General features: G+C 42.5%; 1 protein-coding gene across 1 annotated transcript in view; it reads right to left on the bottom strand.

Annotated features, from left to right (window-relative positions):
* Positions 1–18,559, bottom strand: part of CCDC17 (coiled-coil domain containing 17) — a gene marked incomplete at its 3' end in the record, with an annotated part of 127,666 nt that extends 109,107 nt beyond the window's left edge. Inside the window, exons 1-6 of the mRNA XM_082266377.1 lie at positions 18,350–18,559; positions 13,002–13,136; positions 9,650–9,706; positions 4,644–4,773; positions 2,416–2,569; positions 1,870–1,977 (exon numbers count right to left, since the gene is read on the bottom strand). Of these exons, the coding sequence (XP_082122503.1) occupies positions 1,870–1,977; positions 2,416–2,569; positions 4,644–4,773; positions 9,650–9,706; positions 13,002–13,136; positions 18,350–18,541 (776 nt within the window). The 5' untranslated portion in view covers positions 18,542–18,559. The remainder of the gene's footprint in view (positions 1–1,869; positions 1,978–2,415; positions 2,570–4,643; positions 4,774–9,649; positions 9,707–13,001; positions 13,137–18,349) is intronic.
* Between the last annotated feature and the right edge of the window lie 2,902 nt (positions 18,560–21,461).

The following is a 21,461-nucleotide window of genomic DNA, read 5'->3' as shown; positions in this document are numbered from 1 at the left end:
AGGATTATGGGAGGACAGAGGAAAGTAGCGGAGGATTATGGGAGGACAGAGAAAAGTAGCGGAGGATTATGGGAGGAGAGAGGAAAGTAGGGGAGGATTATGGGGAGGACAGAGGAAAGTAGCAGAGGATTATGGGAAGACAGAGGAAAGTAGCGGAGGATTATGGGAGGACAGAGGAAAGTAGAAAAGGATTATGGGAAGATAGAGGAAAGTAGCAGAGGATTATGGGAAGACAGAGGAAAGTAGGGGAGGATTATGGGAGGACAGAGAAAAGTAGTGGAGGATTATGGGAGGACAGAGAAAAGTAGCTGAAGATTATGGGAATACAGAGAAATGTAGCATGGGATTACAGGAGGGCAGAGGAAGTAGCAGAGGATTATGGGAAAGTTGGAGATGCCAGGATCTGAGGACCGATGCCATGAGGTGTCAGAGTCAGAGTACCTGATCTCGGAGGACAGGGTGAAAGTAGCCAGGGGATTATGGGAGGACAGAGGAAAGTAGCGGAGGATTATTGAAAGGCAGGAGGAAAGTAGCAGAGGATTATGGGAGGACAGAGGAAAGTAGTGGGGGATTATGGGAGGACAGAGGAAAGTAGCGGAGGATTATGGGAGGACAGAGGAAGTAGCAGAGGATTATGGAAGGACAGAGGAAAGTAGTGGAGGATTCAGGGAGGACAGAGGAAGTAGGGGAGAATTATGGAAGGACAGAGGAAAGTAGCAGAGAATTATGGGAGGACAGAGGAACTAGGGGAGGATTATGGAAGGACAGAGGAAAGTAGCGGGGATTATGGGAAGACAGAGGAAAGAAGCAGAGGATTATGGAAGGACAGAGGAAAGTAGCGGAGGATTATGGGAGGACAGAGGAAAGTAGTGGAGGATTATGGGAAGACAGAGGAAAGTAGCAGAGGATTATGGGAAGACAGAGGAAAGTAGCAGAGGATTATGGGAAGACAGAGGAAAGTAGCGGAGGATTATGGGAGGACAGAGGAAAGAAGCAGAGGATTATGGGAAGACAGAGGAAAGTAGCAGAGGATTATGGGAAGACAGAGGAAAGTAGCAGAGGATTATGGGAAGACAGAGGAAAGTAGCGGAGGAATATGGGAGGACAGAGAAAAGTAGCGGAGGATTATGGGAGGAGAGAGGAAAGTAGGGGAGGATTATGGGAGGACAGAGGAAAGTAGCAGAGGATTATGGGAAGACAGAGGAAAGTAGCGGAGGAATATGGGAGGACAGAGAAAAGTAGCGGAGGATTATGGGAGGAGAGAGGAAAGTAGGGGAGGATTATGGGAGGACAGAGGAAAGTAGCGGGGATCATGGGAAGACAGAGGAAAGAAGCAGAGGATTATGGAAGGACAGAGGAAAGTAGCGGAGGATTATGGGAGGACAGAGGAAAGTAGCAGAGGATTATGGGAAGACAGAGGAAAGAAGCAGAGGATTATGGAAGGACAGAGGAAAGTAGCGGAGGATTATGGGAGGACAGAGGAAAGTAGCAGAGGATTATGGGAGGACAGAGGAAAGTAGCAGAGGATTATGGGAAGACAGAGGAAAGTAACGGAGGATTATGGGAGGACAGAGGAAAGTAGCGGAGGATTATGGGAGGACAGAGGAAAGTAGCGGAGGATTATGGGAGGACACAGTAAGTATGGGAAGATTATGGGAGGATAGAGGAAAGTAGCAGAGGATTATGGGAGGACAAAGGGAAGTAGGGGAAGATTATGGGAGGACAGAGGAAAGTAGCAGAAGATTATGGGAGGAGAGAGGAAATTAGCGAAGATCATGGGATTACTGGAGGGCAGAGGAAGTACCGGAGGGAAAGTTGGAGATGCCAGGGTCTGAGGACCGATGCCATGAGGTGTCAGAGTCGGAGTACCTGATCTCGGAGGACAGGGTGCTCCCTCGCAGAGGAAATGGCATAAAGGTCAGAGGTGGTTTCTCCTTCTTGGCCGGCTGCTCTCTCTGCACGCTCTCTGTTTTTGCCCTATAATGATCAAATCTTTACCAGGATATAAGCAAAACAATAATCCTATGTCAAAATATTATGGCCGTCATGATAGAAACATATGTGCTGCCACTGCTGAAGTTGCTAATCCTCTGGCTGCCATGCTCATCCTCTGCCTTCAGTGCTTAGTGAGTCACTCTCACTCACCCAGAAGAGGAATACGGTCAATAAAACTGGAGGTTGTGTCTTGGAAACGTCTTCCAGGTCAGTGACTCATCAAGTATGGAAGACAGAGGATGAACATGTCAGTCAGGAAATCCAGATCTCTGTTGGGATTGGCTATAAGGAATATTGGGCATAATTTAAAAAGGAATCCACAGATGCAGAGACCTGCAATAGATGACGGCTATCAGAAGCGGATCTGTCATATGTAATACTAGGTAGGTGATTGGGCGCCGAGTATTCCGCACACTGTACCTGTTCTCTGATTGGATGAGAGTGACTTGGTCTTTTAATGCATCCAGAGCCAGTTGGTTCTTCTCTTCCTGGGCCTTCAACTCCAGCAGCATCTGTTCTATATGGCTGGTGGAATTGCCAGTGTTGGCCACCATAGAAAGGCGCTGGCGGATCTCTGTGTGGGGGGAGAATGGTAGAATTTTTTTGGATTTCCTGACAGCCATACACAGAACACATCATCTCACAAATCAAATTCATTATTCAAATTCCAATACCCAGTCCGGGCCTCTCTATATCCTAACCACTTCCTATCCGGGCCAATTCTGACACTTCGCTCCTACATGTAAAAATCTACATTTTTTTTTTTGCTAGAAAATTACTTAGAACCCCAAAAAAATATATATATTTTTTTTAGCAGAGGCCCCAGAGAATAAAATGACGGGTGTTGCAATTTTTTATGTCACACTGTATTTGCGCAGCGGTTTTTCAAATGCAATTTTTTGGGGAAAAAATACACATTAGTGAATAAAAAAAAAAAAATATATATATATATATATATATATACGGTATTTATTTACCCCAATTTTATGGTATAATGAAAAAGATGATGTTAGGCCAAGTAAATAGATACCTAACATGTCACGCTTCAAAATTGCGTCCGTCAGTGTAATGGCGAAAAACTACGATGCTTAAAATTCTCCATAGGCAATATTTTAACCGGTTCCCGGCCGGCCACCGCCTTTTTAATGCGGCAATGTGGCTCTGCTGCGCAAATCAACGTAGGTCTACGTTGGTCGCGAGCAGGCAGCTAGGGGGCGAGCGCGCACCTCCGCCAGTGCGCTCCTGCCTCCACTCAGCAGCGGGGAAGCCGATGCACGGGTCAGGTGGCTCCGATTGCCGCCTGACACCCGCGATCGCTCCCCGCTGAGAGAGAAGAACGGTCAGCTGTTGTAAGCACAGCTGATCGTTCCACTCCCTGGAATGATCACAGAGCCCCTGTGATCCTTCTATATAGGATCACAGGTCTCTATGATCATTTCACAAGCCACGCCCCCCATACAGTTAGAATCACTCCCCTAGGCTCACATTTAACCCCTTGATCACCCACAGTGTTAACCCAATCAAAATATGCTTATTGCGATTTTTTTACCAAAAATATGTAGCAGAAAACAAATTGGCCTAAAATGTTAAAAAATTTTGATTTTTAATTTTTTTTTTTTTTGAGAATGTTATATAGCAGAATGTGAAAAATATTGTTTTTTCAGAATTGTCGCTCTTTTTTTGTTTATAGCGCAAAAAATAAAAATTGCACAGGTGATCAAATACCACCAAAAGAAAGCTCTGTTTGTGGGGAAAAAAAAGGACATCAATATTATTGGGTACAGCATCGCCCGACCGCGCAATTGTCCGTTAAATTAACACAGTGCCGAATTGCAAAACATGGCCTGGTCATTAAGGGGGAAAATCTTCCGGTCCAGAACTGGTTAAACGCCCTTTTTAGGTTACCAGTTTAGAGTTACAGAGGAGGTCTGGTGCTAGAATTATTGTTTATAGCGCAAATAATAAAATAAAAAAAAAAAATAAAAAATAAAAAAAATCGCACAGGTGATCAAATACCACCAAAAGAAAGTTATATTTGTGGGGTTAAAAGACATAATTTTTTTTTTGGGTACAGCATCGCACGACCGCGCAATTGTCCGTTAAAGTAATGCAGTGCTGAATCTCACAAAATGGCCTGGTCATTAAAGGGGTAAATCCTTCCGGTCCAGAAGTGGTTAGGAAGATAAATGATGTAGAAAAGGTTGCGCCCATGTGGGAATGGCTAACAAACTTTCTAAGTAAGAAGCCTGCAGCACAAACTGGAAGGGGGACTTCACCTGGGGACAACACTAAATCTAAATTACATGAAAACTGGATCAAAATGACACTTTCCTTCAAATGATTACTGCCTGAAGTCCTGTTTAAGGAGGAAATTGTGGACCAGCTATAACAGAAGCTAAGTGATTTTTAGTGCACCCTTACTACAGTCATACAGTCATAGAAAAGACTAATTAGCTTGTGTGTGACACTCTGTATGTCCCGCATTGTCTTACTACAACTCTAGTTAGTAGTTTGTACATGCAACATTCTTGTTTAGTAAAAGCTCATTAATACACTACAGGGCTATTTTGTTTCCTTGCTTTACTGCAAAGTACCTGAAAATACACAAGAAAAAGGAGAAAGAAAAAGGGATTTGAGTTTTTCCTCACCTTCTCTCTGCATTTCCAGCGCTTGGTTCCTGGCCTGGATATCAGCCAGCTGTCGATCATGAGCTTCCGCCATCTCCAGCATGCGGTCCCGGTACTCCCTGTCCCACTGTGAATACAGACCGGGGTCCCCCTATAGGACAACACTGGAGAATCAGAGATTGGATGTACCTTAAGAGTCCCTGTCACCAGTCCATTCTTTTCAAAAACAATCTTCAAAAACATTTAATGAATTTTATACAGCGCATCCGGAAAGTATTCACAGCGCTTCACTTTTTCCACATTGTGTTATGTTACATCCTTATTCCAAAATGGATTAAATTCATTATTTTCTTCAAAATGCTGCAAACAATCCCCCATAATGACAACGTGAAAGAAGTTTGTTTGAAATCCAGGGACGGCCCATCCATTGGGGGCGCAGGGGCACCGCCCCCCCTATCCATGCATCCGGCCCCCTTATCTACATGCAGGGCACCGGACGCATGGATTCCAATGGGGTTTTTTTTTTTTGGAGCACGTGATTAGAGCCAGAGGCTCTAATAGGCTTCAAAAAAGGGTGGGCTCCCGGCACAGAGCACTGCGCCCTGAGCCCACCCAGTTGTGTGACAATAGCGAATGAATATTGTCCCACGGATTCTCCTCCTGGCCAATCAGGAAGCGGGTCCTGAGACCCGTTTCCCGATTGGCCGAAAGGAGAAGCCATGCCACTGGCCAAGGAGGAGGAGGGAGGAGACACAGTAGATCGATGGGGAAGCTGCCCCCGCCGCCCCTGCTGCTGACTGCCCTCCATATGTCCAGGGTGAGTGAGCTGGCGACCGGGGGGTGGTCAGGGTGGGGGGTATGGTGTGGTCCATCTGCCGCCAACCCCCCCCCCCCCGGCCCATGAAGCACCAGCCACCACTGTTGAAATCTTTGTAAATTTATAAAAAATTAAAAAATCCCATGTACATAAGTATTCACACCCTTTGCCATGACTCTCAGGTGCATCCTGTTTCCACTGATCATCCTAGAGATGTTTCTACAACTTGATTAGAGTCCACCTGTGGTAAATTCAGTTGATTGGACATGATTTGGAAAGGCACACACCTGTCTATAGAAGGTCCCACAGGTAACAGTGCATGTCAGAGCACAAACCAAGCCATGAAGTCCAAGGAATTGTCTGTAGACCTCGGAGACAGGATTGTATGGAGGCACAGATCGGGGGAAGGGTACAGAAACATTTCTGCAGCATTGAAGGTCCCAATGAGCACAGTGGCTTCCATAATTCGTAAATGGAAGAAGTTTGAAACCACCAGGACTCTTCCTAGAGCGGGCCGCCCGGCCAAACTGAGCTATTGGGGGAGGGGGGCCTTAGTCAGGGAGGTGACCGAGAACCCGATGGTCACTCTGACAGAGCTCCAGTGTTTCTCTGTGAAGAGAGGAGAACCTTCAAGAAGAACAACCATCTCTGCCGCCCTCCACCAATCAGGCCGGTTTGGGAGAGTGAGCAAGAAGTTTGTTTGAGAACGCAACACGTCTGGAGGTGACATTTGGCTATACCCACGACCATTACCGATTTTTACGGCTGAAAGCCAAAGGATGAATACTAGGAGCGAATTACAGCTGCCACGGCCTAGTGCCACATTATGTGAGTGAGCTCTTGTCATTTGTGTGATAAGAAAAGTTTTTACAGAGAGCACTAGATATATTGTTTTTGTTTCCTATAATGGTCCACCATAATGGTCCTATGGTGGACCATTATATATGAGGAAAAACTGGGATCCTGATACATCCAGAGACATCCATTCATCCACACATCCATCCATCCATCCACACATCCATCCATCCACCCATCTACACATCCACACATCCATCCATCCACCCAGAGTTTCACCATCCCTAATGGGGAACAGCGTTCTGTGACTCTCTGGTGAAACCGAAGTCAAAGCTGGAGGTGAGCCGCTAGGAATCGCTGCTGATGAAGTCTTTTTGAGCACCTACAGTACTTTTGAGTTGATTATCTCACACAGAGGTGGTAAGATTATCCGTTTATCCTTAGGACTGATAAAGATTATTAACCATCCCAGAGGTGGCAGGATTCATTTGTTTATTTTTTTATTTATTTATTTTTGGATCGATTGAATATCAATGGAGACTTTTTTTTCCTTTGAAAATATTGTAATAGATACATTGTATGTTTATTTCACTTGGAGCTTTTTGGATCCAGTCACTTTGTATCGATCCGTACACACGATACTTAACCTCTTCCGGACCGCCCCCTGCAGATTTACTGCGGAAGGCAGCCCCTCCTGCGCGAACCGATGTAGCTGTACGTCGGTCACGCACCTGCAGATAGGAGGCGAGTGTGAGCCGCTGGCGGCACGCTCTTGCCCCCACTTGGCAGCGGAGGCTCCGATGCACGGGGCCGGCAGCTCCAATTGCCACCTAACACCCGCGATCGCTCCCCGCTGAGAGAGAAGGACGGTCGGATGTTGTGAACACAGCTGACCGTTCTTCTCTCTGGAATAAATCACAGAGCGCCTGTGATCCTTCTATATAGGATCACAGGTCTCTATGATCATTTCACAAGCCACGCCCCCATACAGTTAAAAACACGCCCCTAGGCTTACTATTAACCCCTTGATCACCCCTGGGTTAACCCCTTCCCTGCCAGTGTCATTATTACAGTTAGAGCCAGCGGGTCTGGCGGATCCGATGTCCCCTGGCCACCAGCGATTGTTACCGAGAGAGGCAGAACGACGGTCTATGTAAACAACGCAGATCGCCTTTCTGACGAGGGAGAAAATAGAGATCTTGTGTTTCTACTAAACAGGAATACAAATCTCTGTCTTCCCCCAGTCAGAGCACCTCCCCCCCCCACATGGTTAGCAAGGAACACATTTAACCCTTTGATCGTCCCTGGTGTTAACCCCTTCCCTCCCAGTGTCATTAGTACAGTGACAGTGTATATTTTTAGCACTGATTACTGCAGTAATGTCAATGGTCCCCCCAAAAGTGTAAAAAATGTCCGTTAGGGGTCCAATCTGTCCGCCGCAATGTCGCAGTCCCGCTAAAAATCGCAGATCACCGCCATTACTAGTAAAAAAAAAAAAAAACAATAAAAATTACATAAATCTTTCCCGTAGTTAGTAAACGCGATAACTTTTGCGCAAACCAATCAATTTGCTTATTGTGATTTTTTTTACCAAAAATATGTAGCAGAAAACAAATTGGCCTAAAATGTTACAAAAAATTTGATTTTTAGATTTTTTTTGGGAATATATAGCAGAATGTGAAAAATATTGTTTTTTTTTTTTTTTTTTCAGAATTGTCGCTCTTTTTTTTGTTTATAGCGCAAAAAATAAAAATCACACAGGTGATCAAATACCACCAAAAGAAAGCTCTGTTTGTGGGGAAAAAAGGGACATCAATTTTATTTGGGTACATCGCCGCACGACCGCGCAATTGTCCGTTAAAGTAACGCAGTGTGCCGAAACGCAAAAAAAGGCCCTGGTCATTAAGGGGGAAAATCCTTCCGGTCCAGAACTGCTTAAAGATCTTTTTATGTAGAAACAATGTTGGTTATTCACAGATGAGTGTGGATTGCGCTGTATTTTCATTACAGTTATATTTATTGGAGTGAAGTGAAAGCACTTGTTAATACGGGCGGCAATTTATTATTAGTATTAATTATTAATTATTATTAATAAATTTGGACTTCTGCCCTACTATTGGGGTAGAGGATATTGTGTGGATTATATTTTTTAGATACAGTGTTGCACTGATTCATAATTACTATAATTTGAGTTTACGATCATCCAGTGCCCAGGGCAAAGATGTCAAAGTGTGCCCCCCCCCCCCCTTCATTATGTGTGATCCTAAGAGAGCAGGGGAGAGCGAGCACAGCCCGCACCCACTCCCAGGTTTCTCTTTTCCTTGCTCCTTCCAGCACTGGGCTGACAGAAGTAGTGATGCCGCTGTGACCAGGGCTGCTGTTAGAAATCGTGGGGCCCCGTACAGACTACCTGGCAGGGCCCCCCCAAGACAATATTAAAGATAAATTTAGCTAAAATTACAACAAAATCACTATTAGCAGACACAAATATAACATAACTCGCATAATTCCTGCTAAATCTAAAAAAGAGATGAGAAAAATATACAGGCTGGGCAGTTGGAGCTCAGTGATCAGAGAGAGAGAGAAACAAAGTTACAATTTACAAATAAACTCCTGAGCAGAGATAAGTGCTGGGAGGGGGATTAGTGAGGGACGACTGTCTCTTTCTCAACAGATAAAAGCTGATAGCAGGGAGAGGGACAGATCAGATTCAGGTGCTGGAGGAAGATTTATGTATTTGTTGTCCACATAGGCGTGCGCACAGGGTGTGCCAGGTGTGCCTGGGCACACCCTAATCATCCTATGTGGCGCAGGTTCCCCCTGTTTAGACTCTAAAAATATTGTAAAAAAATAATAAAAATAAATAAAACTAAAAAATAATTTAAAAAATTAATAAAAAAAAACTACAGTCACCATTCACTGCCCTACTGACACCAATCTCTGCCTACGGACACTGCCAGTATATATACACATGCACACACAAATATGTGTTTGAGCTTTGGGGTGCACACCCTAATGCCATAGGCTGCGCACACCTATTGTTGTCCATCACTAATCCCCCTCTCTGTGTGGGCCCCCCTGTGTGCTCGGGCCCCCTACAAGAGGGCTGGTGGTCGCCCCCATCAGCAGCGGAATGACTACTCCTCTCAGCCTTATAGTAAAAGGAACAAACGGCGCCCCATCCCTACAATACAGGCTGCGCCCAAGGCAGCTGTTCCTTCTGCCCACCCCTTGTCCCGGCCCGGAGTGCAAAAACAATAATTTATGGAAAGAAAAACACATCAAATAAGCAACCCTGGAGTTCTCTGCTGTTACCGGCAATTTTTTATTTACGATCACTGTAAATATCTTTTCAAATGATGAACAATGGAAGCCACCAAGCCCCCTCCCCCCCCCCTTCTGTACCCATCATTACCTGGAAGGAGCGCAGTGTCGGAACGGAGACTTCCAGAGATTTTCGCAGCTTGTGGAACTGAAAAAGAATTACAAATGTCACCTGGATGGGAGTTTATTTTGTATTATATGGATATATATAATATACAGGTGACAATATCTCCATGTGAAGCCATCACTCCCTACACCATAGGTGTGCACAGCGCACAGCCTATTGCATTAGGGTGTGCATCCCAAATGTATTAAAACATGGATGGTGTTAGTAGGGCAGTAGACTTGTCAGTAGGGCAGAGCTTGGTGTCAGTGGGGCAGTGGACGGTCAGAAGTTATTTTTAATATTTTATTTTTTTATTATTTTTTACTATTTTTTTTTTAAGAGCCCCCTTGAAAGGCTTTTGGTGAAATATCAGCAGGGGGAATCAGCACCATACGGGGTGATTAGGGTGTGCCCAGGCACACCCCCTGCGCACGCCTATGCCCTACACACCGCTCATCACTTCACTCTCTCTATCAAACATTTGTAATCCTTCTGCTGCCATCATTAGTAAATACAGAGGAAGGGAGATTGTATTTACTTGTGTTAAACTTTTTTTTTTTACATTTCTTAGTCACTTCCTGGTTTCTGGCCTAGGCATAAAATGATGTCATACATCCCAGGAGTTTTCATGGAAGGAGGGGCTTTCTCTGTAAGCACACCCTTCTGCCTGCATGCCTGAGCTAAGGGCAAATGGATTCCAGGAAGTAAATGCTACATGAATCAGCTGCCCTTACTCAAGATGGTGGTGGCCAGAAAATCTAGGTGGGGTTGTTTTTCAAAATTATTTCTCATCAAAATAAAGCATGGAGATATGGATGGATTGGGGGGGAGTTTGCTTTGAATATTAAAAAATGAATTAGATAGTGTTTTCAGATCATGGTGCTCAGATGCTGCGTAATTTCACTTTAATTACTGACAGTCGTTTAACCACACACCGGCCGCATAACGTACATTTACTGCGATAGGTCAGCTCTACAGTATTGTGCGAAATCACATACCTGTATGTCATTTACTGCAATAGCCACTAGGGGGTGCACGAGATTTACTGCGGCAGGCAGCCCCTCCTGCGCGAACCGACGTAGCTGTACGTCGGTCGCGCGCCTGCAGCTAGGGGGCGAGTGTGCGCCACCAACACTCGGCAGTGGGGACTCCGATGCACGGGGCAGGCGGCTCGGATTGCTGCCTGACCCCAGCGATCGTTCCCCGCTGAGAGAGAAGAACGGTCGGATGTTGTAAACATAGCTGACCGTTCTTCTCCCTGGAATGATCACAGAGCGCCTGTGATCCTTCTATATAGGAACACATGTCTCTATGGTCATTTCACAATCCCCTCCCCCACAGTTAGAATCACTCCTCTAGGTACACATTTAACCCATTGATCGCCCCTGGTGTTAACTCCCTTCCCTGCCAGTGTCATTATTACAGTAATAGTGCATATTTTTAGCACTGATTGCTGTAGTAATGTCACTGGTCGCCCCAAAAGTGTCAAAAATATCAGTTAGGGGTCCGATCTGTCCGCCGCAATGTCACAGTCCTGCTAACAATCGCAGATCGCCGCCATTACTAGTAAAAAAAAAGAAAAACAAAAACAATAAAAATGACATAAATCTTTCCCGTAGTTTGTAGACGCGATAACTTTTGCGCAAACCAAATACACTTATTGTGATTTTTTTTTAACCAAAAATATGTAGCAGAAAACAAATTGGCCCAAAATGTTAAAAAAAAATTAGATTTTTAAATATTTTTTTTTTATATATAGCAGAAAGTGAAAATTTTTTTTTTTTTTTCGGATTTGTCGCTCTTTTTTTGTTTATAGCACAAAAAATAAAAACCGCACAGGTGACCAAATGCCAAAAGAAAGCTCTATTTGTGGGAAAAAACGGACATTAATTCTATTTAGGTACAGTGTCGCATTACTGCGCAATTGTCCGTTAAAGTAACGCAGTGCAGAATCGCAAAATATGGCCTGGTCATTAACCGCTTGCTGAACCGCCGCACGACTATTTACTGCGGTGGTCAGCCCCTTACAGGCAGAGCGACGTAGTACTACGTCGCTCTGCCTGTGAGGGTCTAGGGAGTGATTGCGCGCTCCCGCGCGGTCACGGAAACCCCCTGCCCCCCCCCCCGCGCGCGTGTGACCGGCGGACCAGTATATATCCTAACACATTACCCAGTCCATACCAGTATAGATCCTAACACATTACCCAGTCCATACCAGTATAGATCCTAACACATTACCCAGTCCATACCAGTAGAGATCCTAACACATTACCCAGTCCATACCAGTATAGATCCTAACACATTACCCAGTCCATACCAGTATAGATCCTAACACATTACCCAGTCCATACCAGTATAGATCCTAACACATTACCCAGTCCATACCAGTATAGATCCTAACACATTACCCAGTCCATACCAGTATAGATCCTCACACATTACCCAGTCCATACCAGTATAGACCCTAACGCATTACCCAGTCCCGTCCATACCAGTATAGATCCTAACGCATTACCCAGTCCATACCAGTATAGATCCTAACACATTACCCAGTCCATACCAGTATAGATCCTAACACATTACCCAGTCCATACCAGTATAGATCCTAACACATTACCCAGTCCATACCAGTATAGATCCTAACACATTACCCAGTCCATACCAGTAGAGATCCTAACACATTACCCAGTCCATACCAGTATAGATCCTAACACATTACCCAGTCCATACCAGTATAGATCCTAACACATTACCCAGTCCATACCAGTATAGATCCTAACACACTACCCAGTCCATACCAGTATAGACCCTACCGCATTACCCAGTCCATACCAGTATAGATCCTAACACATTACCCAGTCCATACCAGTATAGAGCCTAACGCATTACCCAGTCCATACCAGTATAGATCCTCACACATTACCCAGTCCATACCAGTATAGATCCTAACACACTACCCAGTCCCTACCAGTATATATCCTAACACATTACCTAGTCCATACCAGTATAGGTATCCCCATTAAAAAAATGTATTATATTGCAGCTTACCAGTCCTTAAAATTGGTGGCTGCCATAGTTTTTTCCTTCAGGCTTCCCTTTATTCTTCCCTGCTGATCCTGCCAGTAAGGCACTCACTGTCCTAGGGTGACAACACTCATTGTACTGCATCTATGGAGAAGAAGCGTTGTCACCCTAGGCTTCATGTAAGGGTAATCCCAAAACTCACCCTTACACTTCATATATCTGTTACATTGCTTTGGGCTGTGCCCTCCATAAATGATGGGAACCCTCGTGGCCATTGAAGGAAATATAACTCCCCCCTCCCCCATTCACCCACCTCCTCGGTGAGGCTCTTTAAGGCTCTGCTGTCGGAGACGCCATCCATCGGTCGGTCGTAGTCGCCCATCAGTCGCTGCTCCCTCTCGTTCAGTCGGTTCTCTCTCGCTCTCAGACGGGCGATGCTCTCTCGCGTCTATAGAAAAGGGGAGAACCGGCTTCAATGCTGTTCAGCCAGGGTGCAGATTTCACTGTACACAAAAAATACAACATGGCCGGCCTACTGCTTTACTCATCATTAATGAGAGCTGTCCCCATAAGATAATACAGTAAAACCTTGGATTGCGAGCATAATTCGTTCTGGAAACATGCTTGTAATCCAAAGCACTCTTATATCAAAGCGAATTTCCCCATAAGAAATAATGGAAACTCAGATGATTCGTTCCACAACCATTTATTCATAAGTCCTTCAGTTTATAGTCCATATAAAAAGATTATAGCATTGCAATAGGTTGTGTAACCATAAAATGTCCATCCACAAATAGCCGCTTCCACAAGGGGAAGCAAAATCCAGCAGGAGCTACAGGGTATCAAAGAGAAGAGAGGCGCCTCTAAGTGTAGCAATATGGTTCCATTTAATGAAGGTACAACATTTAGCAACTCACATGGTCAATGAATAAAACAGGCACATCTAAGTATGCAGGCATCCGGGGTAAAGCTGTCCACATAGACCATCTTCTGCACCGCCGGCTGCCAGTCTGTAATCCTGACCGGGAAGACCACCCTGCAGTAAAGCGATCTGAAAGCGAGGGGCAGCATGGAAAGGATGACGTAGATGTCGGTGAGGAGGATGGTCTATGTGGACAGCTTTACCTCTGATGCCTGCATCCTTAGATGTGCCTGTTCCGATCATCAACCATGTGAGTTGCTAAATGTTGTACCTTCATTAAATTTAACCATATTACTACACTTAGAGGCGCCTCTCTTCACTTTTATACTCAGCTGTGACTTGAGGCTACTTGTATATCAAGACATCGCTTGTAAACCAAGTCAAAATTTATTTGAAAATTTTGCTTGTCTTGCAAAGCGCTCTTAAACCAAGTTACTCTCAAACCAAGGTTTTACTGTATGTGCATAGAATGTGTCTTATTCATCTTATTTCCCTCCCTTGTGCAGACAACCAAAAGCTCCGAGACGGCTGCTGGGTGCGGCCATCTTGGATTTGAGGTCACCGGCCCCAGCGGACTCGGTTGTCACTCAAGAGACGCTCTAAATCAGGAGTGTCAAACCTAATTTCATCGTCACCGCATCAGCATTATGGTTGCCCCCAACCGGTTGTTTCTGTAAGACTATATGAATGTATTCAAGGTATTCAACTACACCCCCCACAATACCAAACCGCATCGAACGGTGGGTGTGGCCAAATTGCAGTGGGAAAAACTTAAGAGGGCAATATATACCAGGAGTACATTAGGTTCAGGGATATGCTATGCACAGAGTGCAGGGTTCAGGGGAGCCTTATGCTCAGAGTGTAGAGTTTAGGAGTACACTACGTACTGAGTGCAGGGTTTAGGGGTACGCTACAGAGTATGCACAGAGTGCAGAGTCCAGGAGTACGCTACGTACACAGCGCAGGGTTCAGGAGTATGCTACAAACTGAGTGCAGAGTACAGGGGTAAGCTACGTACTGAGTGCAAAGTTCAGGAGTACGCTACGTACTGAGTGCAGGGTTCAGGAGTACACTACGTACTGAGTGCAGGGTTCAGGAGTACACTACGTACTGAGTGCAGGGTTCAGGAGTACGCTACGTACTGAGTGCAGGGTTCAGGAGTATGCTACATATTGAGTGCAGGGTTCAGGAGTACGCTACGTACTGAGTGAAAGGTTCAGGGGTATGCTACAGAGTATGCACAGACTGCAAAGTTCAGGGGTATGCTATGTACTTAGGGAAGGTTCAGGGGTATGATACAGAATATGCACAGAGTATAGATTTCAGGAGTAGGTTATATATCCAGTGCAGGGTTCAGGGGTACGCTACGTACTGAGTGCAGGGTTCAGGGGTACGCTATGTATCTAGTGCAGGGTTCAGGGGTACGCTACGTACTGAGTGCAGGGTTCAGGGGTACGCTATGTATCTAGTGCAGGGTTCAGGGCTGCACTATGTATGGAGTGCAGGGTTCAGGGGACCCTAATTCTCCTAGCTTCCTTAACTCTGGACCCAAAAGAAAGTTGAAAGCAATCTCTTCCTAGAGAGTTGTCACCAGAACAGGTGTCCCCAGTGGAAGATTTCTGCACATATTATATATTGCATGGCATTCCTTTTGAACAGAACCATAAAGTCCTGAGGCAATGCACTGGGGTTGTAGTGTGCCGCAATGTACAGTAATGCACAGCAATGCACAGTAATGCTCAGCAATGCATTGCATTAGGGGGAAAAAATTGTCCTGTGATGAAGATGCATGCCACACCTGGCAAAATGCACATGAAACGCGTTTCCCAAAAAGGCGCAGGAGCTTCTTGGGCAGCTCATTCCAATGAATAAATTGCCTTATGCGCAAAATGTGGAAACGCGTTTAAACTGCCCACAAAATTTGTGAGCAGGAACGCGTGTTCCCACTATGTGAAGTGTGGATGATTATAGTCTATTTTATTCTATTCTATTCGAAATTCAAATGACGGGTATATTCTATTTTTTCTATTCTATTCGAAGTTCGAAAGATGGCCATATTCCTCCTATTCTATTCTATTTGAAATGTAAAATTTGAATTTTGAAAGACGGCTATATTCTTTCTATTCTATTTGAAATTTGAATTCTGGAAGGCGGCTATATTCTATTTTCATTTCATTCTATTCTAGTCTATACTTATATTTTATTTTAATTTTTTTTAATTTTCTATCTATTGTATTCTATTTCTTTCTATTCTTTTCCATTCTATATTATTTATTTTTTTTATTTTTTCAATTTTCTTTTTTTATATCCTCTCCTATTTTTTTCTGGTTTTATTATATTCTTTTATATTCTCTACTATTTTATTCTATTCTATATTTTTATATTCTCCTATTATTATTTTTCTGTTTTATTCTATTCTTTTATATTCTCTACTATTTTATTCTATTCTATATTTTTATATGCTCCTATTATTTTTCTGTTTTATTCTATTCTTTACTATTTTATTCTATTCTATATTTTTATATTCTCCTATTTTTTTCTGTTTTATTCTATTCTTTTATATCTCTTCTATTTTATTCTATTCTATATTTTTGTATTCTCTTTTTTTCTGTTTTATTCTATTCTTTTATATTCTCTTCTATTTTATTCCATTCTATATTTTTGTATTCTAATTTTTTTCTGGTTTTATTCTATTCTTTTCTATTCTCTACTATTCTCTTTTTTTTATATCCTCTCCTATTTTTTTCTGGTTTTATTCTATTCTTTTCTATTCTCTACTATTTTATTCTATTCTATATTTTTATATTCTCCTATTTTTTTCTGTTTTATTCTATTCTTTTATATTCTCTTCTATTTTATTATATTCTATTTTTTATATCCTCTCCTATTTTTTTCTGTTTTATTCTATTCTTTTATATTCTCTTCTATTTTATTCTATTCTATATTTTTGTATTCTCTTTTTTTTCTGTTTTATTCTATTCTTTTATATTCTCTTCTATTTTATTCCATTCTATATTTTTGTATTAAAAATTTTTTTCTGGTTTTATTCTATTCTTTTCTATTCTCTTCTATTTTTTTTTTTTATATCCTCTCCTATTTTTTCTGGATTTATTCTATTGTTTTATATTCTCTACTATTTTATTCTATTCTATATTTGTATATTCTCCTATTATTATTTTTCTGTTTTATTCTATTCTTTTATATTCTCTACTATTTTATTCTATTCTATATTTTTATATTCTCCTATTTTTTTCTATTCTTTTATATTCTCTACTATTTTATTCTATTCTATATTTTTATATTCTCCTATTTTTTTCTGTTTTATTCTATTCTTTTATATTCTCTTCTATTTTATTCTATTCTATTTTTTTATAGCCTCTACTATTTTTTTCTGTTTTATTCTATTCTTTTATATTCTCTTCTATTTTATTTTATTCTATTTTTTTATATCCTCTCCTATTTTTTTCTGTTTTATTCTATTATTTTATATTCTCTTCTATTTTATTCTATTCTATTTTTTTCTGGTTTTCCTCTATTCTTTTATATTCTCTTCTATTCTATTTTTTTATATCCTCTCCTATTTTTTCTGTTTTATTCTATTCTTTTATATTCTCTTCTATTTTATTCCATTCTATATTTTTGTATTCTAATTTTTTTCTGGTTTTATTCTATTCCTTTCTATTCTCTTCTATTCTATTTTTTTATATCCTCTCCTATTTTTTTCTGTTTTATTCTATTCTTTTATATTCTCTTCTATTCTATTCTATATTTTTGTATTCTCCTATTTTTTCTGTTTTATTATATTCTTTTATATTCTCTTCTATTTTATTCTATTCTATATTTTCGTATTCTATTTTTTTCTAGTTTTATTATATCCTTTTATATTCTCTTCTATTCTATTTTTTTTTTTAATATCCTCTCCTATTTTTTTCTAGTTTTATTCTTTTCTTTTATATTCTCTTCTATTTTATTCTATAAAGAAGCCTAAGTGGTAATGATTGTCTTAATTCACTTTTATACCTTACTGTATTTTTTTTGGATTAGGTTTCCATTCCCAATTTGAATAATTCATTTTGTTATAATTTATTTTGGATTTGTTGAAATCCGTTACGGTTGTGATTTGGAAATTTGGATACTTCCGGATCCGAATAACAAAACTTTTGGCCGAATTTCGATTCCTAATGAAACAAATTTCACATCTATTTCCGACCATTAGCGGATTGCACCTTCTGCCTCCAGTATAGATGTAAATTATTTTTAATGGGAGTCCTTATAGCAATGCACGGTAATGTGAAACGCGTGACGCAACATACATGCGTTAACACGCCCCAGAGAAGTAAATGGGCCTTATAGGGCTAATTCGCCTTTTCAAATAAAAAATGAAAAGTAACATTGTACACCTTCCTCAGATTTGTATTGTAGCCATAACTGAGCAAAGTCTCACAGGGGACAGGAGAGGAGTCCCCCTTTCCCCACCCATGTGGATGCAGTGCAGCTCCTCCAATCCGGAAAGGGTTGGCTCGCGGACGGGTCATCACTTCCTTCCCTTCTCTCTATAGAAAGGGGAAGGCTTGGAATGCATGGGAAGGAGGCATGACGTGGTGTGATGATGTATGACAGCCAATCAGATTTTAGCTTGCTGTCAAATCAGATGAAAGATGGTTTCTGATTGGCCGATCTCTTTACAATATTTTTGGTCTTTAGTGAATGACCCCCCCTTTAGTAAATGACCGTATTACCGTAAAGTCAGGTGTGTCGGCCTGTCGCGGCAGTGAGGCGCGGCCCCTGGAGCTCACATAGCTGGAGCGCAGCACCGTGGGGTCCCCGATCTGACTCCCGATACAGAACTTCTCCCGGTGCTTCTCCAGTAGGGATACGGTGCGGAACGCCATGTTACAGTTGTGGCACCGGTGACTCCCCAGATCCGCCATGGCTCGGATCTTCCTTTCCCACCTAGAGGACAAAACAGAAAATTGCACATAGTTCACTGGTCAACCACGGCTCAAAAATGCCATTTCCCTGGCTGCCATGCTGATCCTCTGGCTTCAGTGATGCCATGGCCATTGAAGCCTCTTTCTCTCATTGGAAGGTTCCCTTTAAAGAGACATACATTAAAAAGAAGAAAAAAAGTGGGGGGGGGGGCAGTTTAGGGGAGCTTCAAGGGAAATCTCAGACCATGGAAGTAAAAATGCTGGTTGCCTGGCTGTCATGCAGATCCCCCGTTTTCAATACCCCCAACTTGAAACAAGCAGTTAGAATGGGGCTCCCAATTTTCCTGACCTGTATATTAGTTAACCACTTGCCAACCAGCTGCTATACATATACAGCGGCAGGTCGGCTCGTTCCCGCGAAACAACGTACCTGTACGTCCCTTTGTGGGACCGCGAGTGGGGGAGGGGGGGCGCGTTCCCATTCGCCACAGGGGAAGTTGATCAGCTGGTCTGGTGACGGCGTGCGGTTTGGCTACGGGAGGAGCCAATCATCGGGTCCACGCGGCCGCAATAGCTGCCGGGCACCCGCGATCGCTCCCAGTGGAGACAGAAGGCGGTCTGCTGTTGTAAACACGACAGACCGCTGTTCTATCAGCAATCAACACAGAGCTCCTCCTATTTAGGAACACAGGTCTCTGTGATCATTCCATAAGCCCCTCCCCCACACAGTTAGAAAGCACCCCCTAGGGCAGTGATGGCGAACCTTGGCAGCCCAGATATTTTGAAACTACATTTCCCATGATGCTCAACTTTGAGCATCATGGGAAATGTAGTTCCAAAACATCCGGGGGTGCCAAGGTTCGCCATCACTGCCCTAGGGACACATTTAACCCTTTGATAGCCCCTGGTGTTAACCCCTTCCCTGCCAGTGTCATTAGCACAGTGACAGTACATATTTTTAGCACTGATTACTGTAGTAATGTCACTGGTACCCCCAAAAAGTGTCAAAAATGTCAGTTAGGGGTCAAATCTGTCCGCCGCAATGTCGCAGTCCTGCTAAAAATCGCAGAACGCCGCCATTACTAGTAAAAAATTAAATAAATAAAAATGACAGAAATATTTCCCGTAGTTTGTAGACGCGATATCTTTTGCGCAAACCAATTTAAAATACGCTTATTGCTAATTTTTTTTATCAAAAAATGTTTTGCGCTATAAAAACAAAAAAAGAGCGACAATTCTGAAAAAAAAAAAAAACAATAATATTTTTCACATTCTGCTATATGACATTCCCAAAAAAAAAAAAATTTAAAAATCAAAATTTTTTAACATTTTAGGCCAATTTGTTTTCTTCTACATATTTTTGGTAAAAAAAAAAAAAAAAAAAAACGCAATAAGTGTATTTTGATTGGTTTGTGCAAAAGTTATCGCATCTACAAACTACGGGAAAGATTTATGTCATTTTTATTGTTTTTTTTAAAGTAATGGCGGTGATCTGCGATTTTTAGCGGGACTGCGACATTGCGGCGGACAGATCGGACCCCTAACTGACATTTTTGACACTTTTGGGGGGACCAGTGACATTACTACAGTAATCAGTGCTAAAAATATGCACTGTTACTGTACTAATGACACTGGCAGGGAAGGGGTTAATACTGTGGGTGATCAAGGGGTTAGCCTTGGGGAGTGATTCTAACTGTGGGGGGCGTGGCTTGTGAAATTATCATAGAGACCTGTGTTCCTATATAGAAGGCGCTCTGTGATCATTCCAGGGAAAAGAACGGTCTGCTGTGTTTACAACATCCGACCGTCCTTCTCTCTCAGCGGGGAGCGATGGCGGGTGTCAGGGGGCAATTCATTAGCTTCCCCGCTAATGATTGGGGGTGGGAGCTACGTCATTTCGCCTGCCCGAGCCACCCTGCCGCTGTAAAAAGGCGGCGGGTGGTCAGGAACTGGTTAACCCCTTAGGGACCGGGCCTATTTCTGACACGTTTGTTATGAGTTACATTCAGTATTTTTTGCTAGAATTACTTGGAACCCCCAAACATTATATATATATATATTTTTTTTTTTTAGCAAAGACTCTGGAGAATAAAATGGCGGCCATTGCAATTTTTTTGGTCATGCGGTATTTTCTATTTTTTTTTGTCATGCGGTTTTTCAAATGCAATTTTTTTGGGAAAAAATAAATTTCACTGCATTTTATAAAATAACTAAACAGTAAAGTTAGCCCAATTTTTTGTATATTGTGAAAGATGATGTCATGCCGATTAAATAGATACCCAACATGTCACAGTTTAAAATTGAGCACATTCGTGGAATGGGGACAAACTACGGTACATAAAAATCTCAATAGGCGACGTTTTAAATTTCTTTAATGGTTACCAGTATAGAGTTACAGAGGAGGTCTTTTTTAGAATTATTGCTCTCGCTCTGGTGATTTCGGCGATACCTCACATGTGTGGTTTGAACACCGTTTTCATTTGCAGACGTGACTTACGATTTTTTTTCATGCGCGAGCTCACGACGACGGGGGGGGGGGGGGGGGGGGTTGCAGGGTTGGAGTTGCTTTAAAACAAAACTATTTCCTATTTATTTAATTTACTTTTTAGCACTGTTTTTTTTTTTTGTTTAAAAAAAAATCTGATCACTTTTACTGCTGTCACAAGAAATGTACACCTCCCGTGTGACATTAATATGCAGTGACAGGTACTCTTTATGGAGGGATCGGGGGGGAATGTGACAGTAATAGCAGTGACAGGTACTCTTTATGGAGGGATCGGGGGGGGGAATGTGACAGTAATAGGCAGTGACAGGTACTCTTTATGGAGGGATCGGGGAGGAATGTGACAGTAATAGGCAGTGACAGGTACTCTTTATGGAGGGATCGGGGGAATGTGACAGTAATAGGAGTGACAGGTAC

The sequence above is a fragment of the Pelophylax lessonae genome (assembly GCF_965119305.1).
Source record: "Pelophylax lessonae genome assembly, chromosome: 8".
Lineage (NCBI taxonomy): Eukaryota > Metazoa > Chordata > Amphibia > Anura > Ranidae > Pelophylax > Pelophylax lessonae.
This window is presented reverse-complemented; position numbering and strand designations above follow the sequence as displayed.